The sequence below is a fragment of the Talaromyces proteolyticus genome (genome assembly GCF_021365285.1).
Source record: "Talaromyces proteolyticus strain PMI_201 chromosome Unknown BGW36scaffold_17, whole genome shotgun sequence".
Taxonomy (NCBI): Eukaryota; Fungi; Ascomycota; class Eurotiomycetes; order Eurotiales; family Trichocomaceae; genus Talaromyces; species Talaromyces proteolyticus.
The window spans coordinates 351,419-374,714 of record NW_025764293.1 but is presented as its reverse complement, the minus strand read 5'-3'; the positions used below and the strand labels follow the sequence as shown (position 1 = coordinate 374,714).

Sequence of the window (23,296 nt, the reverse complement as noted above, 5' to 3'; positions counted from 1 at the left end):
CTTAATTCCTTAATTGCTAGAGTGCCTATGCAACATTCAGCCCCTTCGCAGTAAAGGGTGAGGCAAGAAATGTGAATATTTAACAATATATACACAGATTTGGTTTTCTAACACATAGATCCTAACAACTACTTTCATGAAGCCAGAAGCGAGCACGATCATAGAGCAAATGAATTGAATCAGGCAAAGTAAATCCGGAAGCCGCTGATCTAGACCTAGATCAGACAAATAACCTTGGATTCTGATTCGTAGTAGGCTTGCGTTTAGCCTGAGCAGAGATGATTAGTCTCAAGGCGAAATTGGTTCTAGAACCACAGACTAATATCTAGATCTTACCCAGGCTTGCTGCTGAGAAGGTGGAGAACTATAGATCTCGATCTATTCTCGGGTACTCACACCTTGAGCCTCAATCACATCGGCCTTGACTCATCGCTTCAGATCACTCGATCTTGCTCTGCATAAGACCCAAAACAATATTTGAAGCGATCGCTTTCAAATAGACTTGATATGATGAGGGGTGTCATGTGGATGTATGGATCCGGAATACGAGACTGCATAAATGGCTAGAATGAATGACTATAGAATAGTCCCATCCGTTTTCAGTTTACCCCAACAATCAAACAGTATCGGACGTAGCACGTCAGTAGCTAGTAATTTCTCGAGGCATTTATAAGAGAGAGATACAAGACTAGGAAAACCTTGTAGAATACTAGGAAAGAAGGAAGCTAGAATTGTATCGGGCTGAGCATGGTTTTAGTTTCCTTTCACGACTTTCTTCATACTCTCAGCAGCCTCAGCCGCATCCTTCCTTGTTGACATTTTCAAGGCCGTGACCTTGCTAATCCACTCAAATCGCTCGATCCAGTACGAAAACCGGTCTTTCGACCAGCCTTTAGGCCCCTTCCAGGTTGTTGGATACCAATCTTGCTCATCAGCCTCAGAAATCTTGCCCTCCATGTCGTAGATACCCTTGGCATCAATCTTCATCCACACGGCAGCGGCAGGGGCCCAGTAATCAAGGACCCTAACATCACGACACTCCAGTTCGTATTGACACTGCTCTGCAACAACTTCATCATCCGGATATTCTTCTAGTTTCTCATCCAGATCAGAGTGGTGAAATTCCTCCCATGGTGCCATTTCAAGCGTTTCTTTGAGCACCCACGCAGCGCGTTCTCGTTCGTCGAGCACTGGGACGCGGCGTGTGGAGATTTTGGAGCAAAAGGCATTGATATTGACCCACGCCTGCGCCTTTGCTTCGCGGTCTGGGTCGTTTGACCGGGGGACTTTAACTGCAAGGAGTGTCAGCTGTGTACAAAACAGCAGATGCTGGCACATGTTAACGTGTATTAGGGAGATATACAGTCATAGGCAAACTCGGTCCAATATTGCGTATAGTCAACCATGGAAGCAAAGTGTCCCTCGGGATCGGGTACTTTCTGAATCGCCGTAACAAGATCGACCAATCTGTCATTAAAATCCGTTAACTGTCTGACGGCGTCAGAGATGGATTCCCACAAGGTGCCGTGGTCAAATTTGTGTAAAATATCGGGATCTTGTTTGGTTTTCTGGTGAAGTTCGATTACAGGTGCAGTTAAATCCTCCGCAACTTTAGAAATTGGAATGGTAGGGTTTGTAAGAAAATTTCTCAGCGCTTCAAGTTGCTCCGGAAGAACAGGATGCTCTTTTTTAGCCTGAGCGGCGATATATTTTTCGGGAGTGACAACCGACATGATGGCTAGGCGATGGTGAGATTGGTGATGTATAAAGTGGTGTGACAGTATTGTTGTCTAGATTCTAAACGAATTTTGAAGCAGCCGTTGTAGGCTGTTTATGTCCTGGATACACTGGTGTAGTGCTAGCAGTGAGAAGAGATGGTTTTCTGGCGAGAAAAAAAATCAGCATTTGAAGGCTGCTGACCAGCGTTGGTGATTCATGAGGAAGAACAACGACCTGACTAGAGGCACAGTTACAGTGAGCACGGCCCCACTAACGACCTTAGGACTCGCTGCTGACAGAGGATCTAGCTCCGCTTGGTAGCGATCAATGCATGTCACTGATGAGAATCCGGCTGGTAAGGATTTGCTGTCAACTATTGTCCTGAGTACATGGCTGATGTCATATTAGTCTGAGACACCAGTTAGGAATCTTTGCCGAGAATCCACACACTGCTCATTTATTTTAAGTTTGCTTGCTGTTTCTAAATGAAAAAAAAAACCCTCGAAAAAGGACACTCAGTGGTGCTAGTACCTGAGCTACTTAGTCAAGTCACTGTCAGTGGCTCAACAGTTTTGCATCGCTTGAATCATCGATACGACAGGGCTGACCTGCAACCGGAAACCTCAGTTTGGCTTCGAATTGATCGGCGATAGTAAGCCTCACTCGTACCCTCGCGCGCTGAGCTATTGGTGTATAAGATAGCATCTGGTTTGGGTTTTACTATGCTGCTTCTACTATGGAGTACTTTGGGGGTACAAGCTACCCCGGCCCCAGTGACCAAAATTGGCCACGCCAACAGCGTTGATTAGCTTAGCCCCGCGACACCCGTTTCGAATTGTGTGTGGGTACACATCTTGCTAACATACCTAATAAACTCTAATAATATCGGCACAGGTCTATAATCCACTTCTGGCTATTTAGTAAACCTAAGTCGCATTGACTGTAAGGGGCTAAGCCACTGTTTGTTCAACATAAGGTTGCCGTACAATTGTCTATCTAAAGCTAGGGGAGAAAGGAGAAGAGCAAGCTCGAGTCGAGCCTCGAGCCTGCACATCTACTTTGCACACTCAGCAAGAGCTTCTGTAAGCTGGGCTCTAATATATTCTTCACCCACATCTAATGTTACATAGACCGCTCTTCGGGTCCCATCTGATTATATTCCTCTAATTGCTGAAACAATGTGGCTCGGAGGTACCAAGGCTCTTCGTTAGAGCACGAATTGTGATGCAAGGGCTCTTTGGAAGGACCTAATCAGTCTCAAACAATATCCTAATTTGGATGAGAAAGGTAAAGAAGCTCTTGGGAGACTACCTTCCGCTCAGATTTTCTTGGATGCTAAGTCTATAACATTCTACTCTTCTGCTTAATTGTCTACTGGCATCTTCCCTAGTCTCTAAACTCTTCTCAACAAAGCTTTCCCTAAACTGTGATTCACTCCAGGACAGAATCTATCAAGCAATGAATCAAAGAGCTTAATTATTCCTTGGTTTGCAGTTGCTCATCAACTCGACGCAACTTTTACTTACCTCCACTCTCTTATTCTATATCAATCTGTAATAGATAATTTAAAAGCGAAGAATAATTAAAACCTTTAAAATAAAATATGAACACCTTATCCATATATATTATTATTCTATCCTTAAATATATGTAGTGATCTATCTATCTTATTAATAATATTCAAATGTGTAAGAAAATAGTATCTAAGCTGATTAATAGAAATAAACTAATAAACTCTAACTTATATATCTTTAGAATATAGAAAAATTGTAACACGGTCCGGGCAGGGCCGTATCCAGTGGTGTCTAGAAAGACTAGAAGTGGGTGAGTTGAAGCTTCACCGCTTGATATTAAGGCTATAAAGCAAGGCCACTAGGGGAGTAGTTATCGGTGTTGATTATGTAGATATAGAAAGCTTCGAACTGAAGGCTATTCGAAGCCGAGTAGGCATATATTGAAAGTTATGTCAACAATTATACAAAAGATATCGCTTGGTTTCTTCCCTCCAGGTAGAAAACCAAGCTTATATGCCTGAGTCCATCTCTCAGGCCATTGATACCTAATCTAACTAGATACAAGCTTATATTGCGAAGTGAGGGGTACTTGCATCATGCCCGGGGTCTTATGGTATCAATCATGATATATCACAATTGACTCCATAGATATCTGGCCCCGGTCTTGCTGGATTCGGCATAAGCATGCTTCCTGGACCTATCCACGTTACAATAAAATACATATTTTAAAGTCTAGGGTAAGCAAAATACTAAATAGAAGATCTATAAGTAATCTATATCTAACTTCATTCAGGTGTTTTAAGAATCTCAACTAGATAGCATCTTTATCTCCTTCCCAGAGCCCATACAAGAACACTGTAATTGTAAGATTATTGATGCCTTAGTCTTCAGGCATCGATGTCGTTTGATTTGACAGTTACATCATGTTCATATAAAGCGAGTTTGGGGATTAAACGCCATTGGGCGATTAATGTTGGTCTTTTTTACCTTGTTGGTTAGGGTTGTTCCCCAAAGCCCTAGCTTACAGATATATTAGTTAGTTAGTATAATCTAACATGCTGGAGAATAGTATATAAGAACTATGGATTTTACATGTTATTTTTCTGTTAATTTCTAGGAATTTGCCATTACTTGAAAAATTATAAACGATTAGTTCCACTAGTAAACTGGGTATAAATTAGATTTGCCAGTTATTCAAAATTCAGGCTTCTCAAATAGGCCGTCAAATTAACACCTGACGTGCAATAGATGCTAGTATTATCATGAATAGCTCCCAGAGCCTTTTGTTAACAATAACCCTAATATGCACTACACGTCATAGCCAACTACTATTAGGTGAATGCATACATGGATATTATGGATGGATATGGAGAATGTCTCGGCTTAATTGCGACGCCCATATTAAGAAGCCTTTCAACCATCTCTGTTAACCGAGAGACGAATTAAGAGCCGATCTCCCTAGAATGTTTCTTGCTGAGTTCATACAATTGACTCTGGGAACTTTTACCATCTTTTAATGCCACTGTAACATGTTCTCCCACTAAGACCATCAACTATGCCATATTTGACCTGACGCCGTTCATTTACAGAATAGCAAGACCACCGATAACAGCAGCTCCCAAAACTCCCCATCCCGCGGTCTGCAAAGGCGCAGCGATGCCAGAGGAAGTTGACGATGAAGAACTGCTAGAAGCAGTTGCAGTGCTGGCAGTATTCGTAACACTAGCAGCACCTGAAGTGCTTGCGCCGCTTTGGGCATCACCATTTGCATTAGACTCGTTGGCAATACGAGTGGCCGCGCTTCCGGAGAAAGGAGTCGCGCCGACCCCAGTGTTATTCTTGCATGAGCTTGGTGTATTGGATGTGATTTTTGATGAAAAGATTATATCAGCGCACTGCCAGTTGTAAATTAGTCACTGAGATTTCAACGCATTGGGAAAGGAATTAGAGCCCTACAGCGTATAGACCGCCGCCACTATCACCGTCTGTCACAACCTGCAATGTGGCATTTTGTCCATCATGTAGAGACGTCCCCAGGGTCTTTGAATCTAACGGGATACTAGGCAAGCAGAATTCCCCAAGACCGTGGGCTCCTAGTGTTGGTTCGAGGGTGATATTGAAGCTGCTTCCGGGATCGGACCCCAGGGCGAGAAGATACGACACGGCGGTTTGAGAATGATGGAATGTGATATCGACTGGAATGGCATTTGCGTTGAGTGCAATGGTGGTTCTGTTTGATGAGGGGGTGTCGAATCCGCCGCAGGGGAAGGTGGGCATTTTATCCTCGTCGAAGCCGCGAGAAGCGGGCCAGTCGAGGGTGAAATGGGCTGCAGCGATGGGCAGTAACGGAAGGAAGCTTAGAAAGGGATGCATTCTGAATGGAACTCAGGTTTTGTGTGCTAATGATGATAATAGAAGATTGATCAGAGCAAGTTGGTTTGAAAGAGCCCTATGTTGATGTCGAGAAGAGACTTTATGTCGTAAGCGGGGAGAACAAGGATTAAGTAGGGGTTTAAAGTATGGATTTAAAGTATGGGCAATCACGAGTGCCAAGGAGGAGAGACTTTGTGGGATATATGGCCGGGAATTAAATTAAGATTGAACTATACTATTCTGCGGTCAAATTCATATCCCGTCCATTCTACAGCAGAGAAGTAGTGAGCACGCATTGCTCATGACAACGCCATGTGCTATCGTCTTGGACTTGGCAATCCACTGCTCATATCAAAGGCTGTTGCTTCTTGAGAATCTTTCTCGAAACAATGATGATATTCGAGAATTGGCTCGGGTTGTAGTTCCTGTTTTCTGGTCATCTTTCGCAGAATGGTCCACACCTCGCTTCACTGCACCACGTTTTCTTCATGCACAGAGGCTTATTATTAACAGGCCTAGCGGTGGATAGATCATGGGTATGGCATTCATCTCGTAATACTAATCATAAATGACAACAAGATTGGCGGTAGTAATGAAATCTGCTCATTTCTGCTCATTTTTACTCACGCCTTTCCGGATTGGGCTGTAGACGGTATGAGAATGGCGCTAACTTTTAACTTCTGAGTGGGTCCGATCACCCGACAGCGGTGATTGGACAACTCTCATCACGGGGTGGACTGCGCTAACCGCAAGAAGTAACACGTACAAAACTGTGTTTCTCCGTCCTGCTTCGGCCCTGTTTCATTATGACAGCAGAACAAGTGGTTGACTGCATTATTCCATTAGACGATAGGAAACTCTGGACAAACTGTATACATAGAAGGTAGCTTCAGTGGCAATTTAGTCTAATGTTCGTTCCACTCAATATGTCGGCCCACCGCTAATTCGCCTATGAATGCTCCAGCGAGGACTGACATGAAATAGCCGATATTCAGGGTCATAACAGCCAACATCCTGCTTCCATCAGTACCCATACCTTGTATATCGTTTCGCTGCACAACTCGTAGAACTTACAGAAGATAACCGACACCGGTGATACAAAGGAAGAGCAGCGCTCGAGGAAGATCCACGCTGAATCGCCAGGGTTGCGGGCCTTGCGAGAGCCGTCGTACGACTTTGACATTCTCTTGTATGCCTTGTGTTGTAAGAAGTGCCGTTTTGGCTGAGTCTGGGTCGACGTTTGTTGAATTTATGATGTCCGACTCTGTCGGTTTGCCTGCAATCACCACGTAGCGGCGGTTGAGGGCAGTCGCCAGCCATTTCCGTTCCATAGCAGCTTTGAACGCAACGAGGAGACGGGCGATGATTGCAAGGACTATCAGGAAAATACATGTTCCTGCATACTGACCAGATGTGGCTGGCGTCCAGGAGGACGAGTAGAGCGGTGTGGTTTGGCTGTTGGAGAACACCATTGAGGTGCCGGAAGACATGCCCATATCCATTGTGCAGAAGGGATTCTGGGCTGTCAATCACTGTAGATGAAAGGAATGGAAGGCGAAGACATGCATACTTGTAGTGCTATCACGATGATGCAGTGTGATCTTGGGATTGGACAAGCCGGAGAAAATGGCAGAGTTGATTTGGTGGGGCTCATTGAGCACATTTTATCCAATGAGGAAGGTGGCCCGCCGCAGGGGGCTCCTTGCAATGACAACTGACAATTCCCGTCATGTAAATCGATTTCTACCTTAGTCAACTCAAGACATCCTCTTTATCACTTGAAAGTGATTTCCATTTTTCGCTGGTTGGACGCTGACTTGATTCACTGATGACCGCGTTCATCTGATACCACACACTAAACATGCACTGAACTTATTGTTTGATATTTAATTAAATCCCATTGCCCACCATGGATATGTCAGGTATGGACATGGGTGGTATGTCCAGCGGGAATGGCATACCTACCCTATTTGACTTCCAACAGTACTACTGGGCGGTCGTTGGCGCTGCTATTGCTATTGCCGCAGTGGTGAACGTGCTGGATCGCTTCCTCGCATATCAACGGTGCATCCCATAGCGACTTGCGAACATTGGGCTTTGCTAATTATATTGCCAGACTCTGCGATAAGTCATCCACCCCATCCAAACCAAAATCGATTTTCTTCAGTACGTATGCAACTATTACGGCTACGGCCAGAGAAGTGGCAAATACGACACTCCGACCTATCGCTCTTGGAAACTGCACTCTTCGTCTAGCGCCCTTGGGCCCTGTGTCCCTGGTGTTGGCTAATTTGGTCACCATCATAGTAATGATGTTCTATGGCTTTGACACCTTGGACAACTATAGTTGGGAGAATATCGGATACCGTGCCGGTTACATGACTATATGCCAGTTGCCTCTGGTGATTTTATTGGCGGGGAAACAGAATATTATCGGTTTGTTGACAGGAACCAGTTATGAACGTCTCAGCTGGTATCACCAGTGGATTTCTCGAACATTGTGGCTATCAGCGACTATCCACATGGGATTTTGGTTCAGGGATTACGCCCAATATGACTATATTGTCACCATGCTCCAGACAGATTCCCTTACCCGACATGGATTTGCGGCGTGGTGTGTCCTCACTTTTATTTTACTCGCCTCATTTGCCCCCTTGCGCAAGTGGAATTATGAATTTTTTGTTATTCAGCATATCGTAACTACGGCTGGTTTTCTTGCTGCTGTTTATCTTCATGCACCTAGTGAGGTCAAAATCTGGGTGTGGATTCCCATTGGCCTTGTGTGTTTCGATCGATTTGCCCGGATATTAGTGTTGGCTTTCGCCAACTTGTCGATAATCCATCTTTTCTCCGAGAAAAAGAAAGGGCCACTGTTCGCCAACAAAGCTACTTTCACCCCTCTTCCGGGGAACGTCAGTTACATCTCGATACCCAACCCTGTCATCGATTGGAAACCGGGTCAACACGTGTTTTTGGCATGTCATTTAATAGCTCCCCTGCAGAGCCATCCGTTTACTATTATGTCACTTCCGTGTGACGGTAGACTCGATTTCTTTGTCCGTGCGGAAAGGGGAGGTAGTCGACGATTTTTTCAGTATGCATCCAAGCAAAACTCATCTTTGGGTGAGACACAGCCGTCGCTTAAGAATGAAACAACGGTATTTATCGAAGGGCCTTACGGTAACATCCGACCACTTCACCAGTTCGACAGCGTCGTTTTTTTCGCCGGTGGGATGGGATGTACCTATACCATGCCACTAATGCGAGACATTGTACATAGATGGAAACGGGAATGTGAGGATTCGTCCAGCACGGTTTCGAGAGTCCCGAAAATGCCGTCCCTGCGACTTGCCGTTACGAAACGAGTCCGATTTGTCTGGGTCATAAAATCCCGCAGCCAGCTTAGCTGGCTCGAGACTCAATTCAAAGCGGTATTGGAAGATGTACGGTTGTGTGGACAATTGAGCCCGACATTTAACAAGGAAATACAAATCAGCATTTACCTTACTTGTGACGAGACACTAGAAAAAGACGCTGCTACACGGACTATTCTCGGTATTCATGATAGGACATCTCATACACGGATTGTGCCAGAGAAGAAAGAAATGCACGAAAAGGTACATGAATCAGAGACACTTTTTGAACGATCATTTTATTCTTCTTCAGAATCAACAGACGTGATTCAGGAGGCAAACTGCGGCCCCAGCTACACGTGCTGCTGCACCGCAACAATCAAGGACGAAACTGAAATTTCATCGTCAACAGCAAAATGCAACTGCTCCGGCCCTGCCGCAGCTGTAGATAACACATCTCAGTCTCCATCATTGTTATCTCTACACAACTCAAACAAATTCAATACAAAAACCGGGAGACCACACCCACGCACGATTATTCGATCGGCCCTCGAGCGTGCCGAAGGTGAAAGTGCCGTTGTTGTGTGTGGACCACAGGGTCTGGCAACAGATGTGCGACAGAGTGTTGTATCATTGAGTGACGAACGGGCTATACATAAAGGAACCGGTGCGCAGGGTGTTTATCTTCACATAGAGAATTTTGGGTGGTGATGACCACAGAATTTCTGCATTAAGTAAATCTGCTCCCTGGCAATGTCAAGTATGGTATATTCTGGATCCAGTATAATCGTGACCGGCTGTCTTTTGTTAAGCGCCGGGTACGTGATAACCTGAAGACAAACAAGTCTACGGGTCCATGAGGATGGGAGTCAAGAAACCTATTCGGGCACATTTACAACATGTCCCCGAAACGGCAATGCGTCGACCCAAGACGACGTCATGGCAGTATTACAAGACACCAACGAGCCGCCACCGGATTGCAAAATTTTTCTGCAAGGTGGTGGAATAGTTGAAGCTGTAGTTCTCATCATTTTTCAGAAGGTAATGGAGTTTGCTGGAGGTGGGAATTTTGTTGGGACCACACGTCTTCTCTACCAAAGTGCAGGAATGGCCATGAGTTGGAATTTGTGAGCGGAACCAACATGTTTTATGTCTCCGCTTGGACAGGGCTCCCCATCGAGGCTAAATAAGCCGCAAACATTGAAACCTGCTAGACGGTAGACTAGGAAAGGATTGATGTAGATGTACTTCGCTATCCGGAGAATTATTATTTCTTTCACTTTCACTTTGATTCCTCGGGCTTTCGCGGTCAGTATGAGGCTCGCTATCTCGCTGCATTAACTCTTTATAGTCAAAATTTTCCATTGATTTATTTTGAATATAATGAAATTAATTAATATCTATTTACTGGTAGGAGGATCATGTAGTAGTTATCCAATCTATTACTAAGTAATGCCTACGTATCAACTCGGTTCATTCCTTTGCTATTATCAACAGATACATGGTCAAGTCAGCTCACACTCTCCCAATCTCCACCATATATAATAAAGCGAGGACCGTATCCCTTCCCTATCGCCTCAGCACTACGAGCCGGTTGTTTCTCACTGAGCGTAATGACATTTTCCGGATACAGCTTGCCTAGCAGAGCCAGACGAATAATCGGGTCTGTGGCGGAGATGACATGCCACCCATCCTTGGTACTCGATACCAAATGCGGTTGTTTCAGCACATCTGCTGCATTGTGCAAGAAGCTTGGTTTGGAGAGCCCTGTAGACGTAGATGACGATGCTGGATTACTCACAACCGCTTCTTCAGCCTGATTATGTACGTGATAGGCATATCGTCGACCGCGTGTTATCTGCCCGAGATCAATGGAGACGGAGATGAAACTATCCAGTTCAAGTTCTAGTTTGAGGTAACGAAGACATGGGTCGGAGGGGGCAGGTAAAGAGATGAGAGAGGAAGGGATCGCGGAGCGTTGCGATGCTAGCTGCCTTGAGGAATGGAGTGCTGGCGGCCAAACCCCAGCAGGGATCAGACCCAGCGAATCCCCGATTTCAGTCCGCGGAGCACTGTAATAATCGTCATATTCATAGACGAATAATAAATCCACGGCTCCGTCGTCAATTCGCGCAGGATGATACTGCAGCAAATGCAGCGAGGCACATCCGGACAAATAGGCAGGTAGAATAAGCCCCTCGGAATATTGAATGGCAAACCCACCAGATGGCAAATCTGGGGCTGTAAAGGCCTTCGCCACATCAACTATAGTGGTCTGCTCAATTATTTTCGTCAGACACTGCAGCATAAAGCGTTCGCGCAGGAGCTCAAAACTGCGTAGTCCACGACTACCATCATCGTCAGAATGGGGGCGAATGACAAGTTGGACATCCTCAAAATTGACGAAAGGGAGCAGCGCATCGCGTAATAGAATCAACTGGTTCTGCCATTCGTTGTAGAGTTGCATTTGCAGGTTGTCGCTGCGAGAGCCTCGGAGTAATGAGGCCGCTGCTGGTGTCCAGACGTGTCCATCGCATCGACTACGGAGTGTAATGGTCGTCTCCTGAACTGGTTCTTCGTACGCCCATCGGATTAATGTCTCGCCAATGCGGACGGCCTGCGATGCCATTTCTCGCCGAGATAGATCGGTCACGGCGGGAGATATGGGCATGGTAGCTTGTGGGGTGTCGATGGATAGAGATGAAAGAACGCCATCAATAAGTATTTGTCGCGCGGAAATAGGTGCATCAGGAGGATCTGGGCCTAGGCGAGTAATTACAGAGTTGATGAGAGGTGCTAGTGCTCTGACGATTTCTTGCGGGGTATATACCCCGGGTTGCAAGCGCCATGTGTGTGAGGATGATGGGGTTGAAGTTGTGGATTTCGAGCGATCGTGATCAGCCTTTTCTGGCATGTCTCCAAGATTGCGCAGAGGGGAGTGAATGATTTCACGGCCAATAGAGAGGCCATCGCGACCACCGACGAGGTAAGCCGGAGGCCAGGCGGGGTCTTCCGCAAGCCGAACGGAGGGTGACATGGTTGTTCCGATACTAAAGATTTCTTCTCCCTCCAAGAATATTTCGTTTAAAAAGGTCAAAAAAATCAAATAGAATAAATGAAGGATACTGAATAAAGTTTATGAGGAAACAATTTCCTTTATTTCGTCTTCGGACTTGTGAAAAGCCGGACTATGGCCAACAAAATGCGAGAGTTTGTCATCTGTATAAGTTCATGACCATTTGGCTCCGAAAACGCGATGGCTCTACACTATCGCTCTATTTCAACAGAGCACGCAACAACCATTCTCGCAAACTCGTCCAACTCTGACAGTCGACTCCACAACTCCTCATACCTCGGTCCATCTGGTCGACTCCGAACCAATTGGTCCGCCTGCACAATTTCCCAGGTTGTGGCCTGGTTACTACCCCGCCATACCATCGACCCCCATTGCTCGGCCGATGTGGCTGTCCACACATCAGCGGTTCGGGGCAACAGCGCGTGGAGGATAAAGTCGTCATCGAGAGGCTCAGAGTACATACTACTTTGTAGCTTCATTCTCGAGGAAAGGACGTTGATTATATGCACGAGAAAGAATGTCCGCCGAACGGTTTCATACCTTAACCACTCTTGCCAGTCGTTGCTTGTGTTTGGGTGTTGGAGGTACTGTCGACGGAGTTCTCGTGCCATCTGGTATGTGGTTAGATTAATATTGATGTTGCTGGCAGGAGACTGACTACCTTTAGTAAAATTCCCTGGTATAGCTCAACCGTATGTGCTGTCGGTGATTTCTTGTCATCGAATAATGCGACAATCTGGTATAGACACATAGCCTGCACCATAGCAGTAGCAGGCGCACATTCATTGTTCGATGATTGCTTAATCGATCAGATTGAGTTTTCAAGAGCAAGAAGATTCCTTACAAATTCCCGGATCAATCTGCGTCTTTCGGTATTCAATATACTATAGACAAACTCTTCCGTGACAGAGGTCTTGGTGATGTGTGCAGCAATAAAGCACAAAGCCGTAGATAAAGGGCCTTCGATTAATAAATCCTCCGAGTAATTGTATAATTGGCGATGTATGAATGGTACTTGGCCGTATTTTTGAAGCATTCTTCCTGGGTATGATTGTAATATCTGTGCCATTCTCTCGGCAGACAAGTCTTGGAGAAGTAGTTGAAGAGGGGATGCATTAGGTCGCGGGAAAATACTTGATGGACTGGAATTCGCTACTTCGGTTTGGGTTCTTCCTTGAGAGGCTGGAGTTCGTTCATCCTCTAATGGTTCATTTTCGCGCTGTGAAGGGGAAACTTGAGAAGTACCAATGGATACATTACGCAGCGTAACTGTATTTAAAAAATTCAATCCGGAGATGTTAGATCCCAAAGAACCAGAATGTTGGCTTAGCAGCCTGGATCGATCCGGTGCACTTCCATGCAATTCGGTCATTCGATTATGGCTCGGTTTTACCGTGCTTCCCGTAGCTAAAACATCCTGGGGGTGGAAATAATACGGATTGAGTAGCTCGTCAAAGTACAGACTGTCTGAGATATTACCGTCAATATCCATGCCAATATCCCAGTCAGCGCCAAGCAGGATTTCGGCATGTTGCGATGATTCTGGTCTTTCAAATGATGCTGTGCTGCTTGGTTCATCGATGCCTCCGGGGGTCGGATGGGTCGCCTGGGTCTGATTGACGGAAGATGTTGGAGGAGTTGAAGATGGTAAATGAGAGTAAATACAGCCAGTCCCCCGAGCAGCACAGCGAGAGCATGTCGGATAAACCTGGTCGCATCGTATTTTGGATCGCGAGCATTCCATACATGATTTTCGCTTGGATGCTGGACTGCGAGCTGCGGATTTAACGCAGCGACGCCGGTGCCGGTCTCGTAGGTCTTCTATTTGTTTTTTTCCTTTCAGTCACTAATGATTGTCAGTAAAGATAATTTTGACCTACTGCGCTGGTAAGATCGGTGGCATAAATCACATGGCCAACGTGTTTCCTGCGCTGGCTCCATTATGTCAATCTCGTCGACGACGTTGGTTTTCGGAAGTCCAGCGGGGTCGGATATGAGTGGCTGTAAAAGCAGCCCGAAATAGCCAGTTTGCTCCGATAACCTATTTAACTCTAAGGATTGCAATTGAACCCACAAATTGCGTGCTGTGTATATCAAACTGCTGCTTAGATTTTCGTATTCCTCAAGCAGCTGCCGACCTATGCATAAAACGAGCAAGATTGCCATCAAAATGTCTAATGAAGATGCTCTACTCGCGTTGACTTACAAATGAGACAATATGTCTCTCAAATGGACTCCGACATGGCTTGGCAACCCTGGACTATGCAAGTTGAATTTCCTGCTCAGTCTAGTCCTTCTCAGCAGCGCGTACCAAGGATTCGATAATACTATGATGAGTGGTCTGCAGAGTATACCCAGTTGGCAAGAAGGTAATTTCCATCTTCTACTCGTGAGATAATATAAATGGGATGCTGACAAGCGTAGATATGAAGAACCCGAGAGGAGCTATCTTGGGCTTGTTAAACTCTGTGCAGAATGTAGGCGCCATTATTGCGCTCCCTTCAGTGCCCATCCTAGTCGATCGCCTAGGCCGCCGTCACTCGCTTGCCTTTGGAGCAGGTGTGCTTCTGGTCGCGGGTGTCTTGCAGGGAACGGCATTTAGTGTCGCCCAATTTATAGTCGCTCGATTCCTGATCGGCTTTGGATTGGCATTTACAATCGTCGCCTCGCCTCTTCTCCTCGTCGAGCTTGCACTCCCGCAACATCGTGGTGTCATCATGGGACTATTCCCTACAGTATACTACGTAGGGTCTATCTCTGCTGCATGGATAATCTACGGGACTAATAGCATGTCGAATTCATGGGCATGGAGGATTCCGAGCTTGTTGCAAGCTGCTCCTGCGCTGGTCCAGATATGGGCTATTTACTTTGTACCCGAGTCACCGAGATGGTTGATTTCCAAGGGGCGTGATGATAAAGCAAGACAGATTTTGGCCCGTTACCATGCAAATAACGTGCTCGACGATCCCATTGTTGCGCTTGAATATGAAGAAATGAAAGTCGCGATTGTGCAAGACGATCACTACAAGCAGCAGGGAAGCTGGAAAGATCTGTATCAAACAGCAGCTAACAGGCGGCGGATGATCGTTGTGTGTTTTTGTGCTTTATTTATCGAGGTGTGTTCTATTCATTAATCCTTCGTATATTCTAAATCCTCATGAAGTACAGGTATCTGGCACCGGTCTAGTGAGCACCTACATCCACACGATCCTCGACAGTGTTGGCATTACGGATAGTCGCACACAGACTATTTTCAATGGGTGTATTTCCATATACAAATTCGTCATTTCTACGGTTGCATCGCTGTATGTTGAAAAGGCCGGCCGACGTCCGTTATTTATCATCTCAACAGCAGGAATGCTATTCTCGTTCATTATCTGGACTATTTTGCAAGAATGTTAGTGACACATGGCCTATTCCACTATTCTCATCGAAAAACATAGACTAATTACAACCGGAATAGTGTACAGCAAGCATGCAGAACCTGGATATGCGCGAGGAGTTTTAGCCGCCATTTTCCTCGTCAATGGCTTCTACTGCATCGGTTGGACGCCATTGTGGTCTTATCCCTCAGAGATCCTTACCTACGAGACCCGGTCTCGCGGCGTCACCGTGCAGACGGGATTACTACATATTACGGGATTTTTCGCCACGTTTGTGAATCCAATTGGACTGGAGAATGCTGGTTGGAAGTATTATGTTGCCTACGTGGTTTATACGTTTATAGAGGTGAGATTCGTCATTTCCCGTATTTTCATTGCTTTCATGCTAATCGTTTTACATTTAGTTGGTGGTTGTCTGGTATTTCTTCGTCGAGACTCGAGGATATACATTGGAAGAAGTCACTGTTATCTTCGACAAGCCGGACTTGACGTGGAAACAACGACGGAACATGCGAGTTACTTCTAATGATATTCACGACCAAATACGCACTATAAGGCATGTTCCAAAGGGTGACAATGTGGAGGAAAGAGATACAGCAGTTGAAGCCCCATATAAAGGATAGCCATAACCTTACCTTTCACAGGCTGAGGTAGCAATTGAATGACCCTAACAATGACTCTGAATTTCATTACCGTCTCATTTAAATGTTCTTCTGAGCCAGATACAGAACGGTAGTAGTAGGAAAAATATGTTGGCAGAATATGCTACCCACCCATTGGTCTGTCTATCTCGCTTCGCTGCAAGCGAGTTATACCTTCCCGCCCTGTATGCATCGTAGTCTCTTGGATAGCTTCACAGCACAGAGTCTCTGCCTGCTTGATACCTGATGTAAATGCCTCAGGCTGTCACCCGAGGCACGTGTCAGGAAACATATGAACAGGAAACATGAATCAATCACGAGACGAGTCAACTTTTAATGATTCTTCTCCTATTCGTATCACCTTGTTTCTCCAAGACTCTGCATCATCATCACTGCAAGAACTAGAGAGCAACGCCACCACCCTTGGATTAGTAGACTCGGCTCTCCTACTCCCGATGCCCAAGTCTCCGCGAAATCATGCCGGAAATACAGAGTAAAAAGAATATTTGACATCCAATTTGACTATTGATTTGGGAAAAGGCAAATAGCATCAAGCAGTCTGGAAGAGCATCGGGAACGGCCGAAAACTCAGCTGAGCGTCCCGTCAAGCAAGAGTAGCGTATATTTCAATAAACAAACTATTTTGTATCAAGACTTGAACAATACCAGTATGGATGATGCAAACAATCCTGAAAAATTCAGTGTAAACCTATGAAACAAGGTAATAATTTGTAGATTTGGGGAGGAGGGGAGGGGCGCCGGCTACTTCTGCGTCTTACAGTAGGCTTCATGGGATACCTGAGACTCTATCGCCGTGATACTTAGGGTCGAAAACCTCAGCCCAAAACCCAACCCGGACGCAGTCACTAGGCCTCCAAATTTCCAGTAAAACTCCAATTCGACACTGCCCAACTCAGCCCGAGTGGGATCCGTTTTGGATCCGGGTTCTCCTGGATTGTGCGGAAGTCTCTTAGGTAGTATATTATTACTCTTGATAATTAGTGTATAAATTTAGCACGTTGCGATCTTGGATGGGGTTGTCTGGAACTTTTATTCTCGGTGTATTTTGAGCCAAAGGGCACGTATCTTCCGTGGTCCATAGCTTACTTTAAACGGGATACAAGAACAAAATCAACATATTAACATTCTCTGTTGGCCTAATTCTATTTGGTACACAGTCTCAAAGGTACGGCTTCGATTCTGTATGAGAGAGAAAGATGCCTGCATAACCACCATCAACAGTAGCCTTATTCACGAGAGCCAAGACGGATCTGGCACTGTCATCTGTTTTCCCAGGTCCTTGGAAGGTGGGTGAATATTCCTTGAATTTGCCAAACATAGCCATAGCCAATTGTCCCTCCCCCTCCGTTTCTATGCAAACGTTAGCTAAATGCATCCCATTGAAGTTGCCAAGACGACTACATACCAATATTAAGACTGCCGGTGTCTACAGCACCAGGGCATATAGCCATGCAGAGTACACCTTTCTCACGATACAAGGCGCTGAACTTGGCTATGGCCATATTAAGAGCTGCCTTGCTCATTGCATAGGATGTGGCTTGGTAGATATCGGCTTTGAGTGTCATCTCAGGGTCCGACATGCCCGTGGAGATGGCAATCACTTTCTTCGCCCGACCTTTTAGAATCAGGGGCATGAAAGCATTGAAAAGATGGACGGCACCGATGGTATTCACTCGTAGGTGGTCAATCACATCTTGTTCAAGGGCTTTTGGATCTCGGCTCCTGTGGAGGAATCAGTTCCAAGTCAACTATCTCTGGTATCTTTGTCACTCCGCCTAGAAACTTACATGGTATCAAATCCAACCAACGCAGTCTTAGATTGAAGCGCGGCATTGGCTATGACATAGTCAACGGCACCATTGGTTTTCTCGGAAACATACTGAGCTGCTTTCTATGAAGTCTTTCGGTTAGTTGTGACTTCGGTTTTGATTGATCGATTATGAGCTTGCCTCCAATTCCATTGGGTCCGTTGTGTCAGCCTGAATGATGTGAATATTTTCCCGGCCGATTTCAGCAGCAACCTTGGCCTCGACAGCTGCTTTATTGCGAACGAGGCCGAAGACGATATTGGAAGAGCTTTCAGAGAGCTGGCGCACGAACTCGAACTAGATGATGAAGTATGTGTATTAGTTAAACGAGCCTTATGCATGAAGCAGGGACAAGAGCGTACGCCAAGGCCACGAGAGACTCCGGTAATCACCCAGGAAGACATTGTGATGGTTTATAAAATTTAACAACTCTGAGCTGAATCGTAGAATAATTCTAAGGGTTGATGGGACCAGGAGAGCAACGATAGTACATGTATTTATACATCGAACGTGAGCCTCGTTTGCTCACTTTTGCCGATTTTTGAATTCGTCATGATACCAAAAGGTGCGCCTAAAGTAAGGATTCACTTTAAATTGCCAAGACACAAAAGTTGCTAGTTTTCTCAAAGCGGAAAGATAAGTGCACATTTGTAATCAGAAATGCATTCATAACCATTACCTCTTCACCGTGCAGCGCTTTTATGTGAGATCAACTTGGTTGATAATCTCAGGGGCAATGATTTGTCATCGACGTTGACTAATTATGATGCAGACAATACTGACTTGCTCTGAACCACTTGGGGAGATTATTGATAAAGTTCAATTAAACAGAATCATAATAGCAAACACACGGATAGATGACGAATACAGATGGAACTGCAATTTGATCATTTAAGCCTATATAAAGCTACTATATGTCTTCCTCAACGGTCGTTCTGTCTCTTCAATTCGTACAAGCTCAAGTATGGCCAGCACATCTCCGGTTATTCTCATTCTCGGATCGGGCCCCAATATAGGGCATCATGTAGCTCGGGCCTTTGTCGCAAAGGGTTACAAAGTTGCCTTGGCATCTAGGAGTGTCAAGAAAGAAGACAAAAATACGGACTTAGTTCGCATTTCTGCTGACTTATCGGATCCTCATTGCGTGAATGGCATCTTTTTGAAAGTCGAGGCATCGCTCGGTCTGCCAAGTGTTGTTGTCTACAATGGTCAGCATGTTCCTCATGGAAGACCTTTACCGAAACCCCGCTGACACCCTTGAAGCATCTGCCGGGGCTCCGAATAATCCAGAGAAACCCCTTTCTATTCCCCTGGCTGACTTTAGTCGAGACTTGCACGTCAATACGACCAGTGCGTTTGTCGCTGCGCAACAGGCGGCTTTAAGTTTCGAGAAACTGCCTGATCATAGATCCAAGACATTCATCTATACTGGTAATATACTCAATGAAATCACTATTGCAAGTCTTCTTAATGGTGGTGTGGGTAAATCTGCAACAGCCCACATCATCCGCACTGCTGCTGCCGCATACTCTAATAAAGGCTTCAAGTACGCGTTTCCTTCTTCCGCTCCAGCAGTTTTGGAACTAATGAGAAAGTAGATTCTACTATGCCGATGAGCGGAAGGCTGATGGGACTCCTGCATACTCTAAGATCAGCGGCGAGGCACATGGAAAATTCTATGTCGAGCTCGCGGAGCACAAGTCTCAGGGTCCTTGGCAGCAGACTTTTGTCAAGGACGTAGGATACAAGCACTTCCCAACTGCTTGATGCTTGCCTTTCTAAAATGGCGAATAAGTTCTGGAAGCTTGTGTCTTTTCTTTCTGTTGTCCATATCTTTATTTGTCCAGTCATGCTCCCTAGTGTTTTATATTATTAGTAATTCGGGTCGATTACGGATATCCGCGCCGTAACACGCTAATACTAGTCTGTCAGGCTGTAATACGTTTCTCCACAGTGGTCATCTTGATGGTTCTTCAATCAATCAATCCAATCATGTCCATTGGTTCTCTCAGTACTAGTCCGTACGGATATCTGACGAGTCGTCACCCCATTTAAACAGCAGCTTTTCCCTAGATTTTGCAAGACCTATCCTCAAACACCTGAGATTGAAATCAAAGTGCGAATTCACCGCCCGTCGTTCTCCTCTTTCGTTGACCTTCGCATTGCGGTTCAACGGTCATTTGGGTTACTCTGGTTAAGACGCGCAATTTAACCGGGCCCAAGAAAAAAAGGCAGCGATCACTTAAAGATCAATTAATTGATCATCAACCGTCGCAAATGACCTCGGTTTTCAACCGCTACGTGCTGGATATCTCAAAATGAGTGCAAGCAGATTCTCCATATGATGGTTGACTAGGCAAAGCCTCTGGCACCTCTGACACGCCCAGAAGATCAAGATCCGCCGTTAGTACTGTCCGCAAGGCGTTTTTGCTACACCAAGCAATACCGCATAAGAAAGCCACTGCAACAGTTGCAGGTAGTGAACGTAAAGGCGTGTAAATATAATGAATATAACCAAGAATCTATAGATCTTAGCTATCGTAGGAAACAGTGTTTAGTATTTCAAACAAATAATATATAAATATAGTAAGTCCAACTAGTCTTAAAATAGGGTTAAAATTGGGGGTATTGAGGCCCCAGTAACTGGGTCTTGGTTGGGTCCGGGTTGAGCTTCTATGATCCGGACCTAGGCTGGGTTTTGGGTCAAGGTCTTCGACCACCCATCATTGGGTCATGTGGAAGTCTACTAATAAGGCAGTGAGACCTAGGATTAGGGGCTGGGAATGAGGCCCGGAGAGTTTTATACGAATACAATCAAAACTCCATAACAAAATACAAGACATCTTTCCTGAACCAACCATAATTGATTCTCGCTGAAAACCGTGTTAAATTGAATACGTACAATCTAAGAGGGGCCCACTTTTAATTGCCAAGACACACAAAAGTTGCCGTTTTTCTCAAAGCGGAAAGATAACTGAGCATTAATAATCAGAAATGTAGTCATTTCCATTACCTCTCCACCGTGCAGCGCATTTAACAGAGACGACAAGGCAACTTTTTTGTTGATGCTTAAACATTTCTCTCAGCCCACAGAGTCAAAGAATCGGTCTACAATGCATACGAATGACTGTTGGGCTTGCAGAGGTACTGTTCCCTGTCCCTTGTCTTCTGAATGAGTGCGTTACTTACCCAAGGGCTACAGACTCCAGAGCCGATTGTAACCGCACACGACCACGTTGTTCCAGGTGCACCAAGTCTCATAGACCATGTCGGTATGGGTTGCGGCTGTCGTGGCCAAAGGCAACCAATACGAAGCGGAGCTTGACCTATTCCAACCAGGATAGATTTAGGGCTGCAAAAAGTGTCTCCCAGGCGAGCTTTGTAAATGCGACACCATGGGATATCCAGCTTCACCATTATCTACGAATGAACCAAGGTTGACTCTCTCCCAAAATTTGCCAATCACCCAACTAATGCTCCAGAAACAGGACTTGGTAGCCACGAGGGATTTACCTTCCAAAGACTCGATTTACCGATGTCGGTATCATGGCTCCCAATCAACCTAAATTATGAGGAAAGTGAACTTCTTGCCCACTGTAAGTGCAATACCATGATTTTGTAGGATTTGACCAAGCTAAACCTTATAGTTATATGTACGGCGTCTTCCACACTGGCTATTTTCGACCCTGACAAGAACGAATTCTTGAGTCTTCTGGTACGACTAGCTCTTTCAGATAGTGCACCCTCTTCGATGGCCGTACTACAATCAGCATTGGCGCTCTCGTCCTTTCACAGGCATGGTTTGCAAGGCGATGTTTTTCGACTCAAAGCGCGCGCTCTTCGTACACTGATCACATCTTGCACTCCCTCTATTGAAAGTCCCACGGTGATTCAACATATTGCAGCTAGTATGATATTGTGCCACCTTGAGGTATGTTCGATCTTGGGTCTATATCTTTTTTGAACAAACACTTACCAACGCTCAAGATGCTCGGAATGCCAAATGCAGTATCCGTGTGGTTCTGTAAGTGATGTGTGATCTATTTTTTTTCTACCTGCTTAGCCTGAAACCAGAACCCGGTCATACCGTGTTAGTTCTTGTGCTGCCTTGTCATGAAATAATTGACCCGACTCTTAAGAGACATTGCTTAACTGGATTTTGCAATCTAGGTCATTTGAGCGAAGCTAAATATCTAATCGACAACGCAGGCGTTGACAGCCAATATTTTCAAGGCGAATTTTCCGGACTTCTAGGCTGGGTGGAGTATCATATGGTCATGAGCCGGTTTACCATCCGACACTGGTATATAAAGGAGGAGTCTATTAAAGGAATCAAGAATTCCGTGCCTGTGGACCAGGGTACTTGCCAATTACGAAAGGTTAGGCCGAAGAATACGAAAAATTTATGTCAGCACCGTCATTCTTCTAACACAAGATAGGTTAAAGATGTATCGTACTGCTCACATGAAATTCTTCGATATTTGAATTTTATGTTCGAGATGATCCAACAACCGACAGACCTACTATACCACAGCAACGAATACGAAAATTCCTTGCGTTGCCTCGAAAATAGGATAACTAATATGGTCCCGTCGGCGCCAGAAGGTATATCAGATACCATGCCCAGCCTGAGCACAGCCTGGGTGGCTACAATAGAACTTTTCAAAATAGCTGCTCTAATTTACCTTAAGAGAGCATCACGGAACTTTTCAGGAACCTCCCCTCGAATTGAGGCAATGGTCGAGAGGGCGTATGTACTTCTCGATGACCTTGAGGCCTTCAGTCTGGCCTTTCCACTGTTGATCATTGGATGCGAGGCTCGGACAGATGAGCAGAGAATGAGAATTCTAGAGCACATCGAAATAGCAATGACGACATCGAGCTTGAGGAGCCTGCATGGCTTGCAAATGATTCTCCAGCAGATATGGGTTCAGGACGACCTTGCTGTTGATTATGAGCCAGACTACTGGAATAGATTGGACGCTGTAATAACTTCGTACCGGATTATGCCGAGTTTTGTCTAATATAGGAAGTTCTCGGATTATGGAATATCATGGATAATAGGAAACTCCATTCATTGAAAATGTTGCTTCGTGGATTCTACTATACTTTCATACCAGATCGTTACAAAGACTCTTATTCGTAAGGACCAACATGCAGCAGGTGAGGGATGACCGTCATGAATACTTTTGGATCAATTGACTTGAATTAGTTAACAACAATATCTTACCTTATTACGTATTGATTTTTGTTTACATCTCACAGTGGTTTGTTCATAGTTGTAAAGTAGTGTATACATTTATAACTGACTATTCCTTAAAATCCTTTCCTAGTAACATTAAAACGCGCATATGCTTTATTTATAACACTCAGTAAAACAGTGATCATTCGAGAATGCCACAAAACCGA

At 45.2% G+C, this 23,296-nt stretch overlaps 10 protein-coding genes across 10 annotated transcripts; 4 read left to right on the top strand and 6 right to left on the bottom strand.

Moving 5' to 3' along the window:
* Positions 1–505: 505 nt before the first annotated feature.
* Positions 506–2,016, bottom strand: BGW36DRAFT_392215 (uncharacterized protein). Its single transcript, XM_046217672.1, has 2 exons — positions 1,364–2,016; positions 506–1,292 (listed from the first exon to the last, which is right to left on the bottom strand). Exons 1-2 carry the CDS (start codon positions 1,731–1,733, stop codon positions 754–756), a joined length of 909 nt encoding a protein of 302 aa, XP_046065287.1. The 5' UTR covers positions 1,734–2,016; the 3' UTR covers positions 506–753.
* Positions 2,017–4,815: 2,799 nt separating this feature from the next.
* BGW36DRAFT_309413 (uncharacterized protein) lies at positions 4,816–5,605 on the bottom strand (the record flags this gene model as incomplete). The annotated part of the gene is made up of 2 exons (XM_046212401.1): positions 4,816–5,127; positions 5,189–5,605. 2 exons carry the CDS (start codon positions 5,603–5,605, stop codon positions 4,816–4,818), a joined length of 729 nt encoding a protein of 242 aa, XP_046065286.1.
* A 717-nt stretch (positions 5,606–6,322) lies between these two features.
* Positions 6,323–7,211, bottom strand: BGW36DRAFT_80062 (putative Ctr copper transporter). The gene is made up of 3 exons (XM_046222603.1): positions 7,176–7,211; positions 6,680–7,122; positions 6,323–6,619 (listed from the first exon to the last, which is right to left on the bottom strand). Exons 2-3 carry the CDS (start codon positions 7,105–7,107, stop codon positions 6,511–6,513), a joined length of 537 nt encoding a protein of 178 aa, XP_046065285.1. The 5' UTR covers positions 7,108–7,122; positions 7,176–7,211; the 3' UTR covers positions 6,323–6,510.
* A 309-nt stretch (positions 7,212–7,520) lies between these two features.
* On the top strand, positions 7,521–9,669 carry BGW36DRAFT_434103 (putative metalloreductase; the record flags this gene model as incomplete). The annotated part of the gene is made up of 2 exons (XM_046221369.1): positions 7,521–7,669; positions 7,722–9,669. The coding sequence occupies 2 exons, from the start codon at positions 7,521–7,523 to the stop codon at positions 9,667–9,669; spliced, it is 2,097 nt and encodes a 698-aa protein (XP_046065284.1).
* Positions 9,670–10,393: 724 nt separating this feature from the next.
* BGW36DRAFT_392209 (uncharacterized protein) lies at positions 10,394–11,922 on the bottom strand. The gene has a single exon (XM_046217671.1). It carries the CDS (start codon positions 11,870–11,872, stop codon positions 10,469–10,471), a length of 1,404 nt encoding a protein of 467 aa, XP_046065283.1. The 5' UTR covers positions 11,873–11,922; the 3' UTR covers positions 10,394–10,468.
* Positions 11,923–12,045: 123 nt separating this feature from the next.
* On the bottom strand, positions 12,046–13,991 carry BGW36DRAFT_392207 (uncharacterized protein). The gene is made up of 4 exons (XM_046217670.1): positions 13,915–13,991; positions 12,879–13,855; positions 12,696–12,833; positions 12,046–12,645 (listed from the first exon to the last, which is right to left on the bottom strand). The coding sequence occupies exons 1-4, from the start codon at positions 13,973–13,975 to the stop codon at positions 12,226–12,228; spliced, it is 1,596 nt and encodes a 531-aa protein (XP_046065282.1). The 5' UTR covers positions 13,976–13,991; the 3' UTR covers positions 12,046–12,225.
* Positions 13,992–14,252: 261 nt separating this feature from the next.
* BGW36DRAFT_412761 (general substrate transporter) lies at positions 14,253–16,085 on the top strand (the record flags this gene model as incomplete). Its single annotated transcript, XM_046219219.1, has 5 exons — positions 14,253–14,403; positions 14,459–15,150; positions 15,203–15,431; positions 15,498–15,763; positions 15,822–16,085. 5 exons carry the CDS (start codon positions 14,253–14,255, stop codon positions 16,038–16,040), a joined length of 1,557 nt encoding a protein of 518 aa, XP_046065281.1. The 3' UTR covers positions 16,041–16,085.
* Positions 16,086–17,238: 1,153 nt separating this feature from the next.
* BGW36DRAFT_402308 (putative carbonyl reductase) lies at positions 17,239–18,291 on the bottom strand (the record flags this gene model as incomplete). The annotated part of the gene is made up of 5 exons (XM_046218852.1): positions 17,239–17,429; positions 17,485–17,801; positions 17,867–17,970; positions 18,029–18,184; positions 18,250–18,291. 5 exons carry the CDS (start codon positions 18,289–18,291, stop codon positions 17,239–17,241), a joined length of 810 nt encoding a protein of 269 aa, XP_046065280.1.
* A 560-nt stretch (positions 18,292–18,851) lies between these two features.
* BGW36DRAFT_309495 (putative short-chain dehydrogenase) lies at positions 18,852–19,654 on the top strand (the record flags this gene model as incomplete). The annotated part of the gene is made up of 3 exons (XM_046212410.1): positions 18,852–19,095; positions 19,151–19,433; positions 19,486–19,654. 3 exons carry the CDS (start codon positions 18,852–18,854, stop codon positions 19,652–19,654), a joined length of 696 nt encoding a protein of 231 aa, XP_046065279.1.
* Positions 19,655–20,792: 1,138 nt separating this feature from the next.
* Positions 20,793–23,079, top strand: BGW36DRAFT_392202 (fungal-specific transcription factor domain-containing protein). Its single transcript, XM_046217669.1, has 7 exons — positions 20,793–21,031; positions 21,090–21,323; positions 21,376–21,483; positions 21,535–21,818; positions 21,875–21,911; positions 22,058–22,266; positions 22,327–23,079. The coding sequence occupies exons 1-7, from the start codon at positions 20,953–20,955 to the stop codon at positions 22,909–22,911; spliced, it is 1,536 nt and encodes a 511-aa protein (XP_046065278.1). The 5' UTR covers positions 20,793–20,952; the 3' UTR covers positions 22,912–23,079.
* Positions 23,080–23,296: the final 217 nt, after the last annotated feature.